The 22588-nt window shown below is 44.7% G+C and overlaps 1 protein-coding gene across 2 annotated transcripts in view; it reads right to left on the reverse strand.

Annotated features, from left to right (window-relative positions):
• Positions 1–22588, reverse strand: part of LOC143020821 (uncharacterized) — a 104118-nt gene that overhangs the window by 1908 nt on the left and 79622 nt on the right. The window contains exons 2-6 of one of the 2 annotated variants that reach the window (XM_076177631.1): positions 16550–16660; positions 7939–8037; positions 7033–7131; positions 5762–6058; positions 2664–2759 (exon numbers count right to left, since the gene is read on the reverse strand). In XM_076177631.1, coding sequence (XP_076033746.1) covers positions 2664–2759; positions 5762–6058; positions 7033–7131; positions 7939–8037; positions 16550–16660 — 702 coding nt within the window. The remainder of the gene's footprint in view (positions 1–2663; positions 2760–5761; positions 6059–7032; positions 7132–7938; positions 8038–16549; positions 16661–22588) is intronic. The other variant, XM_076177632.1, reaches the window with a different exon arrangement.

The following is a 22588-nucleotide window of genomic DNA, read 5'->3' on the forward strand; positions in this document are numbered from 1 at the left end:
AAAAATAAAAAATAAAAATAAAATAAAATACATGAAAATAAAATTAAATAAATAAAAATTAAATAAAATAAATTTGTATAAAAAATAATAAAAATAAATAAATAAATAAATAAGATAAATAAATCAGTAAAGAGGATGAATAGATAAATCGAGAGAAAGATAATTACACTCAACAAAAGTGGAAATAGATAAAAGAATATACATACAGTATACACACACACACACACACACATATATATACATATATATAGTATATACATACATACATACATATACCAAGGCTTCTTCCCCCTTTCAAGGGAGGTAGCCAAAAAGGGAAAGGCATAAAAACACTCCCACCCATTTCATCCCTAAATACACTCCACACCCCTCCCACCCTCCCTCTCATCTGAGCACCTCATGGATGACGGGTCATCCCTGCACCTTGCCCACCGCCCTGGGTCAGAAGCAGTGTCGCAAGACACAGCACATCCACAGCAAGGCCGCTTCATTTAATCGGCGACCCCCCCTCTCCGTCCCCCCTTGCATATAAGGAGAGGACGGGGAGAAATCCCTTCGGGCTGCGTCAAAATTTACTCACACATACTACCCCACCCCCCACCCCCCACCCATTCCTCCTCATGCAATCACAACATCATCCATATACAACCATTCTCCACTCACCTCTGTCTTCCGTCCTCTCCCTTCCTTCCTCAACAGACATTCCCCTCTTCCCCAAAGCCCCCTTCACCCCATCCATCCACCTCATCCTAGGACGTCCCCTCATGTTCACTCCCTCCACATCTGCCTTCCATACCTCTTTTACTAGTCTTTCTTCACTCATTCTTTCCATGTGTCCAAACCATCCTAATATTCTTTCATCAACCCTATCTCCCAGCTCCTTTTTCACCCCTGTTCTCCTCCTCACCTCCTCATTTCTCACTCTATCCAGCCTAGTAACCCCCACCATACTTCTCAGACACCTCATCTCAAACACATTCAAACTCCTTCTCTCTTCTTCTCTTATGTTCCACGTTTCTGCCCCATTCAGTGCTGTTGGCACAATCACTCCTTCATACAGTCTCCTCTTTGCATCCATTCCCAAATGTCTATTCCTCATTACACTCTTTAATCCACCAAGGCATTTACTCGCTTCTCTCAATCTACATTCTACCTCCACCTTCACTCCACCTTTTCCTGCTACACTTGCACCCAAGTATCTAAAACTATCCACTTCCTCCAGTCGCTCTCCCTTAATGTTCACTTCCAGTCTACTGCCACTTTCACCCCTTGTACATCTCATCACCTTACTTTTACCCACATTTATCTTTAGCTTTCTTCTATCACATACTCTCCCAAACTCTGCCACCAGCTTCCTCAATCCCTCCTCCGACCCTGCCACAAGCGCAGTGTCGTCCGCAAACAACAGCTGGCTCACCTCCCACTTTTCTCCATTTTCTTTAACCATCTCCAATCCCTGACCCACTACCATAGCATTCACCTCTCGCACCACCCCATCCATGTATAAGTTGAACAGCCAGGGCAACATAACGCATCCTTGACGAAGTCCCACCTTTACTTCAAACCACTCACTCTCTCCATTTCTAATCCTGACACAAGCTCTACTACTCTCATAAAAACTCTTGACAGCTCCCAAAAGCTTTCCTCCTATCCCATAAATCTGCATAACCTCCCACATACAGTATATACATATATACAATCACTCACACATAGTATATACAGTATATACATATATACAATCACTCACATACACACTGTGTGTATGTGTATTTATTTGTATAAAACATCCTATCAACGCAGAAAAACAGAAATAACCATAATTTCTTTAGGATACTACAAAACCCTCGATTAAATACAATCGTTTACCGACAGTCAGCATAAAATATCTAAAGTCTGCCACCATTCTCGGCGTGGTTGAGTGAACAAACGTTGGCACCTGCTGAAGGGAGAAGAACGTTTAGAAACGTTTAAAAAGGGTGATGGGGAGGACACAAGGGGGGAGGAGGAGGAGGAGGAAACGTTTATTTCAGAAACGTTAAGGAAAGCGGAAGAAGGACACAGAAAGGAAGACAAAGTCAAACGTTTACTTTCAGAAAAGAGTGTGGAGAAGGGGGGGTACAAATGAGGAAAAACAAAACGTTTACTTCAGAAACGTTTAGGGAAGCTGAAGAAGGACACAGAGAAGAAAACGAAATCCAAACGTTTTACCTTCAGAAAAGAGTGTGGGGAGGGGAGGACACAAAGGAGGAAAACCAAAAAAGCTTTTTTAACAAACGTTTAGGGAAGTTGAAGAAGGACAAAAAGGGGAAAACAAAGTCAAATGCTTTTACCTTGAGAAGAGTGTGGGGAAGGAAGATACAAATGAGAAAAAAAACGTTTTTTTTTTACAAACGTTTAGGGAAGCTGAAGAAGGACAAAAAGGGGAAAACAAAGTGAAAGAGTGTGGGGAGATACAAATGAGGAAAACCAAAAACGTTTACTCCAGAAACGTTTAGGGAGACGGAAGAAGAACAAAGGAAAGGTAAACAAAGGGGAACATTTTTACCTTCAGAAAAAAGTGTAGTTTAGAGGGACACAAACGAGGAAAACCAAAAACGTTTTTTCAGAAACGTTTAGCGAAAGCTGAAGGACACAAAGGTTAAATAAAAGGTGAACGTTTTTACCTTGAGGAGCCCAAGGGAAGGCTTGTAGGGAAGAAGCTCCTGGATGACATCGATGTGCCCCTTGTGAGCCGCCTTCAGGAGGGGCGTGGCACCGTCCTGAGGAACCACAGGGAGGATTAGGTCAACGCTCACAAAGTACTCACAAAATACTCACAAATTATTCACAAACTCACAAAGTATTCACAAACTCGGTCCTTAAGTACTCATGAATTCGCTCACAAAGTACTCACAAATTATTGACAAACTCACAAAGTATTCAGAAACTCGCTCATTAAGTACTCATGAATTCGCTCACAAAGTACTCAAAAAATCACTCACAAAATACTTACGAACTCACGAAGTCCTCACGAAATCGCTTACGAAGCACTCACGAACTCACAAAGTACTCACGAACTTACGAAATACAAACTCACGAAGTACTCTAAAAATCGCTCACGAAGTGCTCAGGAACTCGCTCACTAATCCACGAAGTACTCACGTACTCACAAATTCATGAGGTACTCGCAAAGTCGCTCACGAAATATTCACAAAGTACCCACAAACATGCTCACGAAGCACTCACGAAGTACTCAAGAACTCACGATGTACTCACGAAGTACTTAAAGCTGCTCAGGAAGTACTCATAAACTTTCTCACGAACTCACGAGGTCCTCACATAGTACTCACAACCTACTCACGAAGTACTCACGAAGTACTCACGAACTCAGATTTTCAGGTTTTATCCACTCGACCATTTAGTTACGCACACACTCACACACACACGTACACATACACACACACACTATCACACACACACACACACACACACGTACACTATCACACACACACACACACACACATACACTATCTCTCTCTCACACACACACACACACACACACACACACACACACACACACACACACAAACACACAGAGGAAAATCTATACATACATAAAACTAGGTACAAACATACACAAACAAAACTACACAAAAAATTTCATTATTGATTCAATACAGGCCCATCTTCAACTTGATTGCAAAATATAATTACAAATCATGATAATTAAAATCAAAATTATAATTTCTACGTTTACACGATGTTCTAGACCCTAATTATAAACCTGGAAATTTTGGAAAAAAAAAAAAATTAATGTCAATTTTGAAAAAATAAGTTAATTAATTAATGGAAAAATATATAGAAATATTAAAAAAAATAGCTGACTTCTTAAAAGAATTTTAGAATTGTTTGGGGGCAAATACTTGACTCTCAGTTTTGAAAAAATAAGTTAATTAATTAAGAATATATAAAAAAAATAGCTGACTGCTTAAAAGCAATTTAGAATTGTTTTGAGTCGGGAAGGAGAAAATTAAATTATCAAAAGAGCGGAAGAGTAATCAAATTGAGAGCAGGAGCGTCAGGCTTGATGGAAGAAAAAAAGAAGAAAGGAAAATGGGAAAGAAATGTACGGGGGAAAGAAAACGGGGAGTGGGGGAAAGAAAACGGGGAGTGGGGGGAGAAAAGGGGGTAGGGGGTGGCAGAGGGAATGGGGAGGGAATGGGGGGGATGGGGAAGGGGATGGCGGAAGTGGGTGGGGAAAGGGGTCGCGGAGGGAATGGGGGAAGGGGAAGGGAATGGGAATGGGAATGGGGGAGGAGAACGGGAATGGGGAAAGGTAATGGGAATGGGGGAAGGGAATGGGAATGGGGGAAGGGAATGGGAATAGGGGAAGGGAATGGGAATGGGGGAAGGGAATGGGAATGGGTGAAAGGAATGGGAATGGGGGAAGGGAATGGGAATGGGGGAAGGGAATGGGAATGGGGGAGGGAATAGGAATGGGGGAGGGAATGGGAATGGGAGAATGGAATGGGAAAGGGGGAAGAGGATGGGAATGGGGGAAGGGAATGGGAATGGGGGAAGGGGATGGGAATGGGGGAAGGGAATGGGAATGGGGGAAGGTAATGGGTAAGGGGAATTTAAGGGAATGGATGCGACTAAGGAAAAAGGGTAAGGTAAATAGGGAGGGTGGTAGGGAAGGGTGAAGAAGGACGATATCAAGGGTAAATTTAAGGGTAAGGTTGAAAGGTAAAACAAACGAGGAAGGCAAAGAAGAAAGCTAACAAGGTAAAAGGGGAAGATCAGAGGAAGGGTGGGGGAGGGGGGAGAGGAGGGGGAGGGGAAGGGGAGGGGAAGGGGGAGGGGAGGGGAGAAGGGGGAAGGAGGGGGAGGAGGGGAGGGGAGACGATTCCTCCCCACCCCCCTCCTCCTCTGCCCGCACTGCGTCAAGGAACACCTTGACGTCGCCTACGTCAGCGACTTCTTCAGGATTCGAACTTCCCCCTACTTCGTGAGAAAGTGCCATCAATCACTTGTGTAACTCGGCCATGAAGCTTTTGGAGCGGATGGGGGGCAAGTTGGGGCAAAGATGGTGGCAAAGATGGGGACAAGGGGGTAAAGGGGGTGCTAGGGGGGCAAGGAGGGCAAGAGGGGGCAAGGGGGAAAGGGGCAAGGGAGAAAGGGGCAAGGAGAGGCAAGTGGCAAGGGGGCAAGGGGCAAGGAGAGGCAAGTGGCAAGGGGGCAAGTGGCAAGGGGGCAAGGGGCAAGTGGAGACAAGGGAGAAGGGGGCAAGAGGGGGGCAAAAGGGGCGCAAGGCCCTGCCCCTCCTCCCCTCAATCTCTCCCCTCCCGTTAAATGATACAATTATCCCATAAACCTTTTTCCAACTATTTATTTTGTTTATCTATCAATCTACTTTTTAATCTTATATAATTCATAGTAGCATTGATAATAATAAAAACGATGATGATGATGATGATGATAATTATATAATAATAATTATTATATGAATAATATTGATTATATAAATAATGATAATATAAATAATAATAATAATAATAATAATAATGGTAACAATAATAATAATAATAATAATAATAATAATAATAATAATAATAATAATAATAATAATAATAATAATAATAATAATAATAATAATACATAAATAAAGCCTTCCACACAATGTTACAGACATTGACCTCACATTCTCCACAACACATTTTCTCCTCCTCCTCCTCTTCCTCCACCTGAAGAAGGAGGAGGAGGAGGAGGAGTACCAACTCACATGTCTAGGGGTATCATGGAAGGCGCCGTTGGCGAGAAGTATCCTGACGGCCTGATGGTGGCCCATCTGGCTCGCGATCCACAAGGGCGTGGCGCCATCCACCCTTCGGGTATTAACTCTGGCGCCAGCCTTCAGGAGCGCTTTGACGACGCCCGTGTGCCCGTTCTGGGCGGCCACGAACAGCGTGCTGGCCCGATCGCGCATGGCCACGTTTGCGTTGGCCCCCTTCTCCAGTAGGAACTCCACTACGTCCTGGTGGCCGCACTGGGCCGCCACGACCAAGGCCGTCCCGCCGTCCTGAAGGAGGGAAGGGAGTCTGCGTCAAGTGGGTCTTGGGAGAATGCAACGTCTCTTTCCCTCTCCAATGATCGTACCTAGCGTGTGTGTGTGTGTGTGCATGTGTACATATGTACGTGTGTGTGTCTATGTGTACATATGTGCGTGTGTGTGCATGTGTACATATGTGCGTGTGTGTGCATGTGTACATATGTACGTATGTGTGTACATGTGTGTGTGCATGTGTACATATGTACGTATGTGTGTACATGTGTGTGTGCACGTGTACATATGTGTACGTGTTTGTGTGTGTGTGCACGTGTGTGTGTGCATATGTACGTGTGTGTGTACGTGTATGCATAAGCATGTGTGTACATGTGTGTGTGAACGTGTACATATGTGAACGTGTTTGTGTGTGTGTGCACGTGTGTGTGTGTGTGTGTGTGTGTGTGTGTGTGTGTGTGTGTGTGTGTGTGTGTGTGTGTGTGTGTGTGTGTGTGTGTGTGTGTGTAAGTTTCTATTCCAGTATCCCGCAAACTCATTTTTTCATTATTCATTCATTTTTTTTCCTATGAAACAGTTATATTAATTTAGGTTAAGTTAAGCTGGGAGCTATTGGACAACGTAAATTTAATTAGATTTAATCTAATTTATTCATTAATCTCTTTTTTTAATTCTATATAATTCATAGTAACATTAACAACAACAACAATAATCATAATAACAATAATAATAATAATGACAGTAATGATAATAGTTATAATAATAGTAATATTCATATATAATCCATATTCATATAGACTCGTATAGAATCATATAGATTTATATACAACCAGTGCTTGCGTAATTCTGGAATTTTACCAATCCAATTACACATATCCTGAGAAAATAAATACGCAAACTATTTCCACTTTCCATACATATGTATATATAAACATATTGCACCCAAAAAGGGGACATTGTCTCAATCCCCTAAAAAACGGAACCCCACGAACCTTGGAAGCCTGATGGATGTTGACTCCGTTATCCAGGAGCATGGTCACAATGTCCAGAAACCCACCCTGGGCGGCGAAGAAAATGGCGCCCGTTCCGGTCTGTCCGATGGGCGTGAGGAGGAGGAAGGGCGTGGGCGTGAATATGTTTGGGCGTTATGGTAAGGGGGAGGGGGTGTTAGTGGGCTTGGAAGATGTGTACTTTGAAACTTGTGTACATAAAACATACAATTGTGTAGACACTAACAAGTGTGTGTGTGTGTGTGTGTGTGTGTGTGTGTGTGTGTGTGTGTGTGTGTGTGTGTGTGTGTGTGTGTGTGTGTGTGTGTACGTTTGGGGATAATGTGTACGCAAGTATGCGAAAAATACATACACACACACACACACACACACACACACACGACTCCATGGCGCAGTGGTGGCGTTCGCAACCGCTACTACAGCGGTCCGAGTTCGAATCCCGTCCAGGGATGAAATAATTCCAGTACCTCTGCGCTGCGAGTCGTTACTCCAAATCTCGTGGGCGGGAAGTTGGGTGCGTGTGTGTGTGCGTGTAAGGTCAAAGCATTACCCGTAGATCAGTCATATGTAAGCTCTGAGTTCTCTTCCGGAGGGTAATAGCTGTCGATCACGAGGTCAACACGTGATCCAAGACCATGGTGAATCGCACACACCCACCCACACACACACACACACACACACATAATATGTTAACTTTCAGAGGTGGGTATAGGTTATAGTTGAATCTCCGCTGTCTCTATCAAACAACAACAAAATACAACAACAATAACGAGACAAATCCTACAGCGAAGCCTATAAACCCCCAATAATAAATTCACCAATTATATATCACGTGATTTAGTTCAAAGGGGGAACACGTCACATCACGTGACAATGGAGTCTGCTTACATGTCGGGTCATGTTTGGATCGGCTCCTTGATCCAGAAGCTCCTTGACAATGGAGACGTGACTATTAGCTGCCGCTAGAATCAGAGGCGTCGTCCCATCCTAGAAAAGATTTACTAGAATTAGAACAAAGGAGAATGAACAACATGAAAAAAAGATCTTAGAAAATTATCCTAGGACGGGATCAAGCAACTTAACTTATATTCTCTGGAAGAATTAAATCGCCGGTCACGCTGTCACGACTCGAGTGCGTTCGTTTGAGTAGAAACGACTTCGGTTACAATTTTTTTTTTTTTTTTTCCAAATTTCATATTAAATTTGCGTCATAGGTTGAGAAGCTGAATGACGAACTAAGAGAAGTTAAATCTAGAATACGAATATTAGACACATTTTTTAATTTTAGACTTAGTAAAGTCTAGAATAATGTAATCGAACTCAATCTTCAGCTTTTCGAATTCACATTTAAATAGAATCGTGACCGCGTGACTGGGGCTGAAGAGTGCGGAGTGATCTAATAAAGGTATTCAAATGGGCCAAGGGCTTGAACACGGGTGATACAGGCAAGGTCATCATACTAAGAAACAGGGCTGGACTCGCAGTAATTGGTTTGAATTAGGCAAATTTAGATTTAAGAAGGAAATAGGAGAGAACTAGTTTACCATTAGAGTAGTTAACGAATGGAATAGACTTAGTAACCAGGTAGTTAGTGAGCGCTGAAACTATCGGTTGTTTTAAGAGGTTAGGTAACTTTATGGAAGGGGATGACACGTGGAAAGGACCATGGAACTGTGTAGTGCAGGCCTTAGGGTCTCTTGAACTCTCCTTGATTCTTATGTTATGTAAAACTCAGGTGTATATTCTTAAATTGAAAGAATTTAGGAGTCTCATTTTAAGTTGATCTCTTAATACTAAAAGTACTGATACATTTATTTATTAGCATTTTAACTCTTCTATAAGGAAACGGCCTTTGTAGCAAATAAAACCGTTTGATGTTCGTTAATTCAAATACCTTGCAAGCGACATGACGTCACAATACGTTCGTTGGGATTCTTTACATAGATTTTGTTTACCAAACTGAAGGAAAAAAAACTAAAATATATATATTTTCTGCAAATGTAGACAAAAATAAATTTCCCAAAATCCTGGAATGATAAAAAAATCAAACAGGAAGGAAAAAAACGAAACAAGACAAAAATACATTAAATAAGCTAAATACAATAAATTAAACAAAAAATAAGTAGTAAGATCCTTAATGGAAAATACGACAAAGACGTTAACATTAATTTAGGAAGGAACAGGAAACAATCTCTCAGAAATAACTTAAAATTAATTAAAAAGAAGTCCACTACACAGACAAATTTCAAATAAAAAATCGTAGACGCTTAGAAAAGCTTAGAAAAGTGTATATAGTTAAGTAGTCAGGCAAAGTAAGAAAATCATATAGAACAAGACAATATAAGAAAAGAAAATAATTACATAAACAAATAATTAACAATAAATAAATAAATAAATAAATATGGAAATAAATAAAATAAATAAACGTGACAGAATAAGAAGAAATAAATGAAAATTAATAAACAATTAAATAGATACGGAAATAAATAAAATATGATAAACTTGATAGAATAAACATAATCCAATGAAATAAGAAAATAGATTAAAAAAGAAAAACGAACGATTAAGAGAAAGTGAAAAGTTCGAATTGTAGGAGACGAAATTCGTGCAAGACTCGAACGCACCCGAGGCCTGACGATCAACAGACAGACAGACAGACAGACAGACAGACAAATGGACAGACATAAACGACGACGAGAAAGACTCCAGTTGAAGGAAGAGAGGAATGGGGAGAGAGGGGAAAGAGGGGAGGAGAGGAAATGGGACGGGGGAGATAGGGGCGAAGAGGGGAAGGGTGAAGAGGGGAAAGGGGTGAAGAGGGGAAGGAGGAAAGAGGGGAAGGGGGAGAGAGGGGAAGGGGAGAGAGGGGGTTGGGGGAAGAGGGGAAGGGGACGATGGGAAGGGGGAAAGAGGTGAAAGGAGAGGGGAAAGAGGGGAGGGGGGAGACAGGGGGTGGGGGAAGAGGGGAAAGGGAGAGAAAGGGGAAAAGGGGTGAAGAGGGGAAGGGAGAGAGAGAGGAAAGAGGGGAAGGGGGAAGAGGTGAAGGGGGAGAGAGGGGATGAGGAAGAGGGGAAAGAGGGGAAGAGAGGAAAAGGGGAAGAGAGGAAAGGGGAAGGGAGAGAGAGGGGAAATGGGGTGAAGAGGGGAGGGGAGGGGAGAGAGAAGGGATGTGGTAAGAGGGGAAGGGGGGAGAAAGGGGTGGGGGAAGAGGGGAAAGGGGGAGAGAGGGGGGAAGAGCGGGGGGAATCCTAAACTCAAAGGAAAGAATTGGCAAAGGAGTTTATTTGAGACACAGCACTGATGGAGGATGAAGAAGAGGACGAGGAGGAGGAGGAGGAGGAAGAGGAGGAAAAAAGAGAGGAAGGAGAGGGGCAAGGGCAGAGGGAAACAGAAGGAAAAGATAAGAGGAAGGGGAGGAGGAGGGAGAGGAGTTGAGGAGGGAGTGGAGGAGGGGGAGGAGGAGGGAGTGGAGGGAGGATGATGAAGGAGTGGAGGAGGGGAGGAGGGGTAGGGAGTGGGAGGAGTAAGAGGGGAGGAAGGGAGGAGGAGGAGGAGGAGGAGGAGGAGGAGGAGGAGGAGGAGGAGGAGGAGAGGAGGTGTGTAAAGGTCAGCCGACAGACAAGGGAATAATAGTAGTTTCTGAAAATAACATAGACAGACAGCCAGACAGACAGATACAGACAGGTAGACAGGGAGAGAGATACAGAAATATAGACAGGGAGAGAAGACAAATATAACACAGACAGGTGGCCAGGCAGAGACAGACAGGTAGACAGACAGACAGACAGAAAAATATAACACAGACAGGTGGCCATGCAGACAGAGACAGACACAGACAGACATACAGACACATACGAGAAACAAACACCGAGAGCATAGGTAGCCAGACAGACAGACATACAGACGTAGCAGACAGACAGACAGAAAGATAGACAGGCAAATAGACAGGCAGACAGGGAAAATGTATTCTAAAGTCAGACATGGGGAGGATGGGGGTAGGGAGACGGGGGAGAGGGGGATGGGGGTCGAGACGGGGGAGAGGGGGATGGGGGAATGAGGGATCTGGGGGATGGGGGAATGGGGGATTGAGATATGTGGTGGTGGGGGAATGGGGAGATGAGGGATGGGGGAATGGGGATGGGGGAATGTAGAGATGGGGGAATGAGGGATGTGGGGGAATGGGGAGGTGGAAGAATGGGGAGATGGGGGAATGGGGAGATGGGGGAATGGAGAGATAGGGGTATGGGGGATGTGGGGGATGGGGAGATGAGGAATGGGGGAATGGGGAGATGGGGAGATGGGGGAATGGGGGATGGGGAGATGAGGGAGATGGGGAAATGGGGAGATGGGGGAATGGGGAGATGGTCTGTAAGCGAGAAGGATCGGGATGAGAAAATGTGAAAATCGGGATTTGGACTCGAAACCAAAATTTCGTGAAGAAAAATCGACGCGACATTTTCGGCCCAAAGACGACGACAAAAGGAGGAGGAGGAGGAGGAGGAGGAGGAGGAGGAGGAGCTGATGGAAAGATATAAGAAAGGGAGGAGGAAGGGGAGCTGCTGGTAAGAGAGTAAGGAGGAGGAGCAAGGAGGAGGAGGAAGGAGGAGGAGGAAGGAGGAGTATGGAAGGACAAAAGAAAGGAGGAGGAGGAGGAGAAGGAGGAGGGTGGAGTAGGTGAGGAGGAGGAGAAAGAGACGGAAAGGGTGGTAGGAAGAGGAGGAGGAGGAGGAGAAGTGGTAGGAGGAGGAAGACGAGTTGCTGGAGAGACGAGAGGAAGGAGAAAGAGGAGGAGGAGGAGGAAGAGGAAGAAAGAGAGGAGGAGGAAGAGGAGGAGGAGAAGAAGGAGTGCAGGAGGAGGAAGAGTTGTTGGAAGGACGAGAGGAAGGAGGAGAAAGAGGAGGAGGAAGAGAAGGTGGAAGAGAGAAGGAGGAAAAGAGGAGGAGAAGAAGGAGGAGGAATAGGAAGAAGGAGTGACAGGAGGAGGAAGAGGAGCTGTTGGAAAGACGAGAGGAAGGAGGAGAAAGAGGAAGAGGATGAGGAGGAGGAGGAAGAGAAGAGGAAGGAGAGGAGTGAGACAGACAAGATGGGCAAGACAGTAATTAAGAAAAGTCAAAACAAAGAAACAAAACAAAGTTCAGTTCCAAAATTTTCGAAAAAATATCCAGACGTCTTGGCCGGGGATATGACCCCCCCTAACTCCCAGGGGAGACGGGGAGACGTTGTCTGAGGGGGGAGAGGGGAGATTGAGGAGGGGGAGGGGAGAGGGTGAGGGGAGAGGGGGAGGTTGTCTGAGGGGGAGGGGAAGGAGGGGGAGGGAGGAGAGGTTGTCTGAGGAGGGAGGGGAGAGGGGTAGGGGGAGGAGGGAGGGGGAAGGGGAGGGGGAGGAGGGAGGGGGAAGGGGAGGTGGAGAAGGAGAAGGAGGGAGGGGGAAGGGGAGAGGGAGGAGGGAGGGGGAAGGGGAGTGGGAGGAGGGGAGGGGAAGGGGAGGGGGAGGGAGGGGAGGTTGTCTGAGGAGGGAGGGGAAGGGGAGGGGGAGGAGGGAGGGGGGAGGGGGAGGAGGGAGGGGGAAGGGGAGGGAGGGGGAAGGGGAGGGGGAGGAGGGAGGGGGAGGAGGGAGGGGCAGGTGGACAAGATGCAGCCTATGTTGGGAATAAAAGAGAAGACGGGGATAGCGAAGAAGATGAAGAAGAAGAGTAAGAAGAAGACAACGAAGAGGAAGAAGGGAGAGGGGAAGAAAAAGGAGAAAATGAAGAAGAGAAAGAAGAAGAGGAAGAAGAGAAGGAAGAATAGGAAGAAAAAGAGGAGGAAGAAAAAGAAGAGGAAAAAGAGAAAGAAAAAGAAGAGGAAGAAAAAGAAGAGGAAGAAGAGGAAGAAAAATAAGAGAAAAAGAGAAAGAAAAAGAAGAGGAAGAAGAGGAACAGGAAGAGAACAAGAAAAAGAAGAAATAAGGACAACATTCTGTAAAAACAAAACAATGGCACCCTAGGAGGAGAAAACAGGAGGAGGAGGACAAGGAGGACAAGGAGAGGGAAGACAAGGAGGAGAAGATCAAGGTGATGGAGGAGGAGGGCGACCGGGCGGAGGAGGAGGAGAAGAAAAAGAAGGAGGAAGTGGAGGAGGAGGACGAAGAGGCAGTGGAGATAGAGGAGGAAGAGATGGAGGAGGAGGAGAAAGAGGGGGAAGAGGAGGAGGAGGAAGAGAAGGAAGAGGAGGAGGAGGAAGAGGAGGAAGACGAGAAAGGAGTGAAGTAAGAAGAGAAAGAGGAGGAAGAAGAAGAGAAAGAGATGGAGGTAGAGGAGGAGGAGGAGGAGGAGGAGAAAGATGTGCATGATGAGCAAAATGAGGAGTATGAGAAAGATGAGAAGGATGAAAAGGAGGAGGAGGATGAAAAGGAGGAGGAGGAGGAGGAGGAGGAGGAGGAGGAGGAGGAGGAGGAAGATGATGATGATGATGAGGAGGAGGAGGAGGAGAAGGAAGAAGAGAAGGATAATGAGGATGAGAAGAATGAGAAGGAGGACAAGGAGGAGGAGGACAAGGAGGAGGAGGACGAGGAGGAGGAGGACGAGGAGAAGGAAGAGGAAGAGAAGGATGATGAGGATGAGGATGAGTTGCTAATAGGATTTTGGTGGGCATCACAGCAGAAACCCCAAAACCCTTTTATGTCGGGGTTGCCAACACGAGAACAGAATTTTCCAAGGCTCCTCTCTCTCTCTCTCTCTCTCTCTCTCTCTCTCTCTCTCTCTCTCTCTCTCTCTCTCTCTCTCTCTCTCTTTTTTTTTCTCACCCTCCCTCTCTCACTCTCTCATTCTGTTCCACCCTCTCTCATTCTCTTTCACCCTCTCTCGTTCTCTCTCTCTCCCTCACTCTCTCTCGCCCTCCCTCCCTCTCTCTCTCTCTCTCTCTCTCTCTCTCTCTCTCTCTCTCTCTCTCTCTCTCTCTCTCTCACACACACACACACACACACACACACACAACACACACACACCCACACACACACACACACACACCTCCCTCCCTCCCTCTCACCCTCACACTCCCTCTCTCTCTCTCTCTCTCTCTCTCTCTCTCTCTCTCTCTCTCTCTCTCTCTCTCTCTCTCTCTCTCTCTCTCTCTGTGTGTGTGTGTGTGTCACGTTCAACACGGACACCTCAGAGGTTCCCTTGGGGCTACGTCAGTGCCACGTCAGCGACAAGGTCAGAGACAAGGTCATAGCCAGCTCAGGGCCAAGGTCAGAGATAAGGTCAGGGATAAGGTCAAGGACAAAGTCAGAAATAAGGTCATATCAAGATCATGGACAAGGTCAATGCACTTTTCCTCAACCCCTCTTCTCTCTCTCTCTCTCTCTCTCTCTCTCTCTCTCTCTCTCTCTCTCTCTCTCTCTCTCTCTCTCTCTCTCTTTCTCTCTCTCTCTCTCTCAGGATAAACACAATTCCGAGATAAACAAGCAAAGAATTACGATAACAGAATTTTACGATGTCTCATTCTTACGATGTCGGATTATTACGATGTCGGACAAGCCAATTACTAGATTGAAGAACTTCTAGAGAGGACCCATCCGCCTAATGGGATGATATCTTAGTGTGACGTCAGAGGAGGGGGAGTGGGGGGAGGTATGGGGAGAGGGGGAAGAGGGGGAAGAGGGGAGGTGGGGGAGGGGGAAGGGGGGTGGGTTGAGCACAGCTGCAAAGTGCAAGACGAAATTAAATTAATAAATAAATGTATCGATAAATAAATGGGTAAATAGATATATAAATACATAAATAAATGAATTAATAAACAAATCGATAAATAGATACACAAATGAATGAATAAATATGCATATAAATAAACATAAAAATACATAAATAAATTAATTAATAAACAAATCGATAAGGATATATAAATAAATAAATAAATAAATAAATAAATAGATAAATAAATAAGTAAATAAATGAATAGATAAATAAGCGTCCTGTGATTTCAGAGACAACAAATCAATTAATTAGATTAAATAAGATTAAATAAAATAAAAATAAAATTAAGATTAATAATAACTGTCTGGTGTATTTCAAATAACGTGGGACAAGATCCTAAGGCTTTCTTTTCGAAATTCTTCGTCCCCTCCGCCACAATGTATCATAGAAAAATGATAATGGAGCTTTTTTTACCGTATTTACAAAAAAGAAATTGAGGTATGGAGGTCTGCTGGAAAAAGAGAGGAAGAGGAAGAGGACGAAGAGTAAGAGGAGAAAGAGGGAGAGGAAGAGGGGGAAGAAGATGACGACGACGATGAGGAGGAGGAGGAAGAGCAAAGAGGACGAAGATGAGGAAGAGGATGAAGAGGACGAAGAGGAGAATAAAGGGAGAGAAGAGGAAGATAATGATGAGGAGGAGGAGGAAGAAGACGGATACACTAAAGATGAACACAAGAAAAAGGAGGACGAAGAGGAGGAGGAGAAGGCAGAGGAAGAAGATGATGAAATGGGACGAGGAAAGGGGACGAGGAGGAGAAAGAGGAGAGAACAGAAGAAAAGGAGGAGGAGAAGAAGAAGAAGAAGAAGAAGAAGAAGAAGAAGAAGGGAATCGAAGACAAGGAGAACGAGGAGGACAAATGAGAGCGGGAGAACCCAGAAGAAGAAGAAGAAGAAGAGGAGGAGGAGGAAGAAGAGGAAGAAAAATTAAGAAGAAGAAGAAGAAGAAGGAAGGAAGAGAGACCCGAAGACAAGGAGAACGAGAAAGAGGACAATGAGGAGAACGAGAGAACCCGAAGAAGAAGAAGAAGAAGAAGAAGAAGAAGAAGGAGAATGAGAAGACGAAGAAGAAGAAGACGAAGAAGAAGAAGAAGGAGAAGGAGGAGGAGGAGAAGAAGAAGGAGGAGAAGAAAACGAAGAAGAAAAATAAAAAGAAGACGAAAAAGAAGAAAAATTATAATAATAATAATGATAAAAAGAAGAAGAAGCAGATGAAGAAGCAGAAGAAGCAGAAGGAGAAGAAGAAGAAAAAGAAGAAAAAGAAGAAGGAGAAGAAGAAGAAGAAGAAGGAGAAGAAGACGAAGAAGGAAAATAAGAAGCAGCAGAAGAAGAAACAGAAGCAGAAATAGAAGCAGAAGAAGAAGAGCGGGGAGGAGCAGGAGGAGAAGGAGGCGGAGGAGGAGGAGAAGGAGGAGGAGGAGGCGGAGGAGGAGGAGAAGGAGGAGGAGGAGGCGGAGGAGGAGGAGAAGGAGGAGGAGGAGGCGGAGGAGGAGGAGAAGGAGGAGGAGGAGGCGGAGGAGGAGGAGGAAGAGGAGGAGGAGGAGGAGGAGGAGAGGAGGAGGAGGAGGAGGAGGAGGAAGAGGAGGAGGAGGAGGAGGAGGAGGAGGAGGAGGAGGAGGAGGAGGAGGAGGAGGAGGAGGAGGAGGCGGAGGAGGAGGAAGAGGAGGAGGAGGAGGAGGAGGAGGAGGAGGAGGAGGAGGAGGAGGAGGAGGAGGAGGAGGAGGAGGAGGAGGAGGAGGAGGACCTAGCTGGTCCTCTTGTGTACTTACACGATCTGTGCAGTCGACGTGGACCCTGCCGGTGTCGAGAACCCTGACGACCTCCTCGAGGTCGCCCTTGACCGCCGCCATGTGCAGACGCTGGTCCCATCGCGTCGCCTTCTGCAGGAGAGAGAAGAGAGAAGAGAGGAGGGCGTTAGGGAGGTCTGCAACAGGAGGAGAAAGGAGAGGGGAGGAGGAGGAGGAGGGGGGGAGGGGAGGAGGAGGGGGAGGAGGGGGGAGGAGGAGGGGGAGGAGGAGGAGGAGGGGGAGGAGGAGGTCTGCAACAGAAGGAGAAGGGGAGGAGGAGGTCTGCAACAGGAAGAGGGGAAGAAGGGGAGGAGGGGAAGGGGAAGAGGAGGTCAGCAACAGGAAGAGGGGAAGAGGGGGAGGAGGGGAGGGGGAAGAGGAGGTCTGCAACAGGAGGAGGGAAGGAGAGGGAGGAGGGGGAGGAGGAGGAGGGGGAGGAGGGGCAGGGGGGAGAAGATATGCATTAGGTTGTTGTTGTTGTCTGTGTTGTTATGGATTGCTGTTTCTGCGGGAGGAAGATGGAGAGGAGTAAGAAGAGGAAGAAGAGGAAGAGGAGGGAGAAGAGGAGGGAGAAGAGGAAGAAGAAGAGGAGAGAGAAGAGGAGGAAGAGGAGAGAGAGAAAATGAAGAGGAGGAGGAGGAGGAGGAAGAGGAGAAAGAGGTTTGCAGAAGAAAGAGAAGGAAGAGATTTGTAGGATGTTGTTATGGATGGCTGTTTCTGCAGAAGGAAGAAGAGAGGAGGAGGAGGAGGAAGAGGAAGAAAAGGAGGAGGAGGAGGAGGAGGAGGAGGAGGAAAGAGGAGGTTGTTGACGAGGATGTCGCTCTTAAGAATCCTTGTTTACCGGCGCTTCTATCCGACGTTCCTGAGCTCTCATCCGGGAGGGTATCAGGTGTCGATCACGAGTCCAACACATAATCCAAGACCGTGCAGGTGAATTATGAGGCATTAATTACAAACCAGTGACTAAAATAAATGAAAGGACGAGTCAGTGTGAGTCAGCGCCGGAGTCAGTGAGTCACTTTGAGTCAGTTAGTCACTGAGTCACTGTGAGTCAGTGAGTCACTGTGAGTCAGTGAGTCACTGTGAGTCAGTGAGTCACTGTGAGTCAATGAGTCACAGTGAGTGAGTCACTGAGTTAGTGAGTCAGTAATCTGTACAACAACCGACTCGTACTGACTCTCAGTTTGAGTCATTATGTTTAGAGGAGCGGAAAATGACGGAACACCCACAATCTTCAACAGCAAAACATAGGATCTGTGTTGCACACAGGATAAAATCAACTAAAAACTCATGAGATATGTCTGTTTAAAAACACCAAAGCAAAACTAGTACTTGTAGAAAATCACGTGTTTGTTACAATAAATAAACACGAAGGCTTAAAAACTAGAGAAACTACAAGATAAATCTAGAAATATAAGTGCATATACGAGAATAAGTGAATATATATATATAGATATGTACTAGGAGATGGCTAGTTTGCTTGCTCACACGCACACACACACACACGCACACACACACACACACATGAAAGCACAATCATACACACCCAATGTCTATAAGGATCAAAACTGAACACAAAGAAAGTCAATAATGGAGCTTACGGTATCTTAATGGAAGGCAATTTTTTTTTTTCTCTCATCTACTGCACAGGCAATACAGCCCCGGATTCCAAAGTCCGCCGACAGTTTCCTTGTTTACTCGCTTCCTGATCGATGGCATCGCGTATCATTACCTTTAGCAACGTTTCGGCTTCTTCTAATCATCAGGAATATTTGCAATGTAGCCACCATGCAATCATAAAGGTATGTTTGTGTGTGTGTGTGTGTGTGTGTGTGTGTGTGTGTGTGTGTGTGTGTGTGTGTGTGTGTGTGTGTGTGTGTGTGTTCACCTTAGTCTTTGGATCACGTGTCGGACTCGTCATCGACAGCTATTTCCCTCCCGGAAGAGAGCTCAGAGTTCATTAATGACCGATCTACGGGTAATGCTGTGAGCTTACACGCACACATACCCCCAACTCCTCGCCCACGAGAATTGGAGTAACGACCCGCAGAGCAGCGATACTGAAATGATTTCTCCCTTGGTCGGGATTCGAAGCCGGACCGCCGTAGTGGCGACCGGGAACTCTACCAACTGGGCCACAAATGTGTGTGTGTGTGTGTGTGTGTGTGTGTGTGTGTGTGTGTGTGTGTGTGTGTGTGTGTGTGTGTGTGTGTGTGTTTACCTAGTTTACCTAGTTGTATTTTACTGGAAGGGGAGCTATGCTCGTAGTGTCCCGTCTCCATCTTTCGTTTTATCTAGACTGTTTTTAAATTCGTGTATCGTTTTTGCACACACCACATTCTCATCTAACGTGTTCCAAACATCTATTATCCTGTGGGGAAAGTTGTTCTTCTTCAGGTCTCTTCTATAATTGTCTTTCTTGATTTTCTTTCCGTGTCCTCTTGTATCTCTCCCATCCATCTATATCAATAATTTCCATGCCTTTCATGATTATATAAATGGTTATTGTGTGTGTGTGTGTGTGTGTGTGTGTGTGTGTGTGTGTGTGTGTGTGTGTGTGTGTGTGTGTGTGTGTGTGTGTGTGTGTGTGTGTGTGTGTGTGTGTGTGTGTGTGTGTGTGTGTATTTACCTAGTTGTATTCTACGGGAAAGGAAGCTATGCTCGTGGTGTCCTGTCTTTGTATCTCGCAACATCTAGTTTGTTCTTAAAGGTGTGTGTGTGTGTGTGTGTGTGTGTGTGTGTGTGTGTGTGTGTGTGTGTGTGTGTGTGTGTGTGTGTTCACTTGGTCTTTGGATCACGTGTTGGACTCGTGATCGACAGCTATTTCCCTCCTGGAAGAGAGCTCAGAGCTCGTAGGTCCGATCTATGGGTAATGCTATGACCTTGCACACACACACACACCCAACTCCCCGCCCACGAGAGTCAGAGTAACGACCCGAGGCACAGCGATACCGAAATAATTTCGGCCCTGGGCAGGATTCGAACTGGGTACTGGGAGCACTTCTGCTTCCCAGTTCAGCGCTCTACCAACTGCGTGTGTGTGTGTGTGTGTGTGTGTGTGTGTGTGTGTGTGTGTGTGTGTGTGTGTGTGTGTGTGTGTGTGTGTGTGTGTGTGTGTGTGTGTGTGTGCGCGCAAGCACGAACGATCTGCCTTTCCTGAATATTACATTTCCCTCCTGAAGTATAAACGCTCATAGGCTCTTGGGTCACGTCTGTCTTCTCTTTTGGAAATGGATTCAAACACCGAAACGTGACTTCAGAAGATCAAGTTCTGAGAACCAAAAGGACACATGCAAATACACACAAGCAGAAATGAAACAGGAACGAACATAGAAGGCTTTGAGTGTGTGTACACACATACGCACATACGTACATACATACACATACACAAATATATACATAGGTACATACACACACACATTATAATATATATATATATACATATATATATATATATATACATATATATATATATATATATACATATGTATGTATGCATGTATGTATATATGTATGATGAAATGTAGCGAAAGTAGTCAAGAATAAAACTCGGACTAAGAATCCAGTCTTTCCTCTTCCCACCAACTTCAACTTGTCAGAATGTCTCAACATATATATACATATATATATATATATATATATATATATATATATATATATATATATATATATATATATATATATATATATGATATATTTCAAAAGGTCTCTACCCCTTTATAACGTGAAATACAAGGGATACAAAACGTATACATTCATATATACATACATAAATACACACGTACATATATACATGCACACATATATACATACATATATTTATGCATACATATAAACATATATAAATGTACACCGTATATACATACATTCATAAATACATACATACACACATGCATACATATACCAAAGGGCCTCGTCTCACGTTACAAAGGATTACAAAGGCGGAGCATGCCGACAGGAGACCTTTTAATCCATATCTAGGTCGGATGCGAAAAAAAAAATCATATTAATAATAAAATAATAAATAAAAACTATAACAATGTAAATAACAAATAAAATACATAAATAAATGCATAGGTATAGTTAAATAATAAACAAACAGGTAAATAGTAAATAATAATAAATTGACATATAACTAATAATAAATGGAAATCAGACAGACGAATGATAACAAAACAAAAACAAATAATATAAGATAAATTATAATCATTACAGCATCTTACTTAGGTATTTATCTAAATGATTCTTAAAGCTTCGAACTGAACTACATTGCACTACTTGTGCAGGAAGTTTGTTCCATTCATTAACTACACGGTTGGCAAAGTTGTTAACCTTAATAGAAATAAAAAAGTTGAGACTGACACGCACACACAATCATCATCATCGTCGTCGTCATAATCACTCTGTGGACACCGCCACCTAGTACCCCCTTTGCACATTATGTACTCCAATTAGACTAGTCCTAAAATTAGGACATATTGTATATTGCCATTATATCACTGTTAACTCAAAATTATCATCATTATTATCATTATCATAATCATTATTATTATCATTATCATTATCAATAGTTATTATTATTATTATCATACACACACACACACACACACACACACAAAGAAGTGAGAGGCGACCTACTGACCATCTACAGAATCATGAGAGGCATGGAAGTCATTGATAGAGAAGATTTAAACAAGGGAACATGAAAAAAAGGATAGTTATAGAAGAGACATGAAAAAAAGCTTTCCACACAGAGTGGTGGATGTCTGGAACAAACAATAGTGTGTGCAAACAATAGTGTGTGCAAACACCATACAAGAATTTAAGAACAACCTAGATGATGCGAGATACAAAGACGGGACACCATGAGCATAGCTCCCCTTCCCGTGAGATACAACAAGGTAAATACAACTAGGTAAACACACACGCAAACACACGTCTGAAGAAATACAGTTTTTCATGTAGATGCAACCTAAGCTGGAACAATGTATGAATTCAGAACGAGGCACGGTAATTGGCCAAAGTAAGACGGGGCCCCACGTTCATAGCCTCCTATGTCAATATATTCACACACGTGCACATGCACGCGATGGGTGTACACGCACACTTACACGCATAAGTACACGCACATGTACACGCATACGTAAACAAGCACCAACACACACACAAATATGCACATGTAAACCCACACACACACATATATATGCAGACGTATACGCACACATACAAACATATATATTTGTACACGTATACGCACACACACACACACACACACACACACACCGACATGTACACGCACACGGCTCGGTGGCGGATTGGTTAAAGCACTGGCCTCACAAGCCAGAGAACCGGGGTTCGATTCCCCGGTCGGGCGGAGATAAGTTGGGTTTGTCTCCTTTCACGTGTAGCCCCTGTTCACCTAGCAGCGAGTAGGTACGGGACGTTAGTCAAGGAGTTGTGACCTTGCTGTCCCGGTGTGTGGTGTGTGAGTGGTCTCAGACCTACCCAGAGATCGGCTAATAAGGAGCTCTGAGCTCACTGCCGTAGGGTGGTGTCTGGCTGTCTCGACAGAGACTGCAGCAGATCCGAAGTGAATACACATACATATGCACACGTACAGACGCACACACACCCGCATGCACACACACTCAGGTACACATACAAACACCCACACACCCACACACACATATGTACATACATGTACACACACACACGCGCACGTACACACACACACGTACACGTCGTTTCCATTGCCTTCACGTTAAATGGACTGAAGGCGGAGGTTGCTAAGTCACCGGGGTGGCCTCTATTGATTAAACTTACACAGAATCCCATCAATCGTGTACACGTGTGTGCGTACGTGTGCATGTGCACATGCAGCTGTGTGCACGCCACGAGGTGCTGCACACGTGTACACATGTTCCCCGATAGTCCGTGTTTATGTTTGTTTATTGGCGTGTTTGTGTTTATGACCGGGTGGGTATAGTCTGTCTTTTGTGGTGCTGTGTTATGCTAGTGGTG

Source organism: Oratosquilla oratoria, chromosome 40 (genome assembly GCF_046742065.1).
Source record: "Oratosquilla oratoria isolate Oo_2021 chromosome 40, ASM4674206v1, whole genome shotgun sequence".
Classification (NCBI taxonomy): Eukaryota; Metazoa; Arthropoda; class Malacostraca; order Stomatopoda; family Squillidae; genus Oratosquilla; species Oratosquilla oratoria.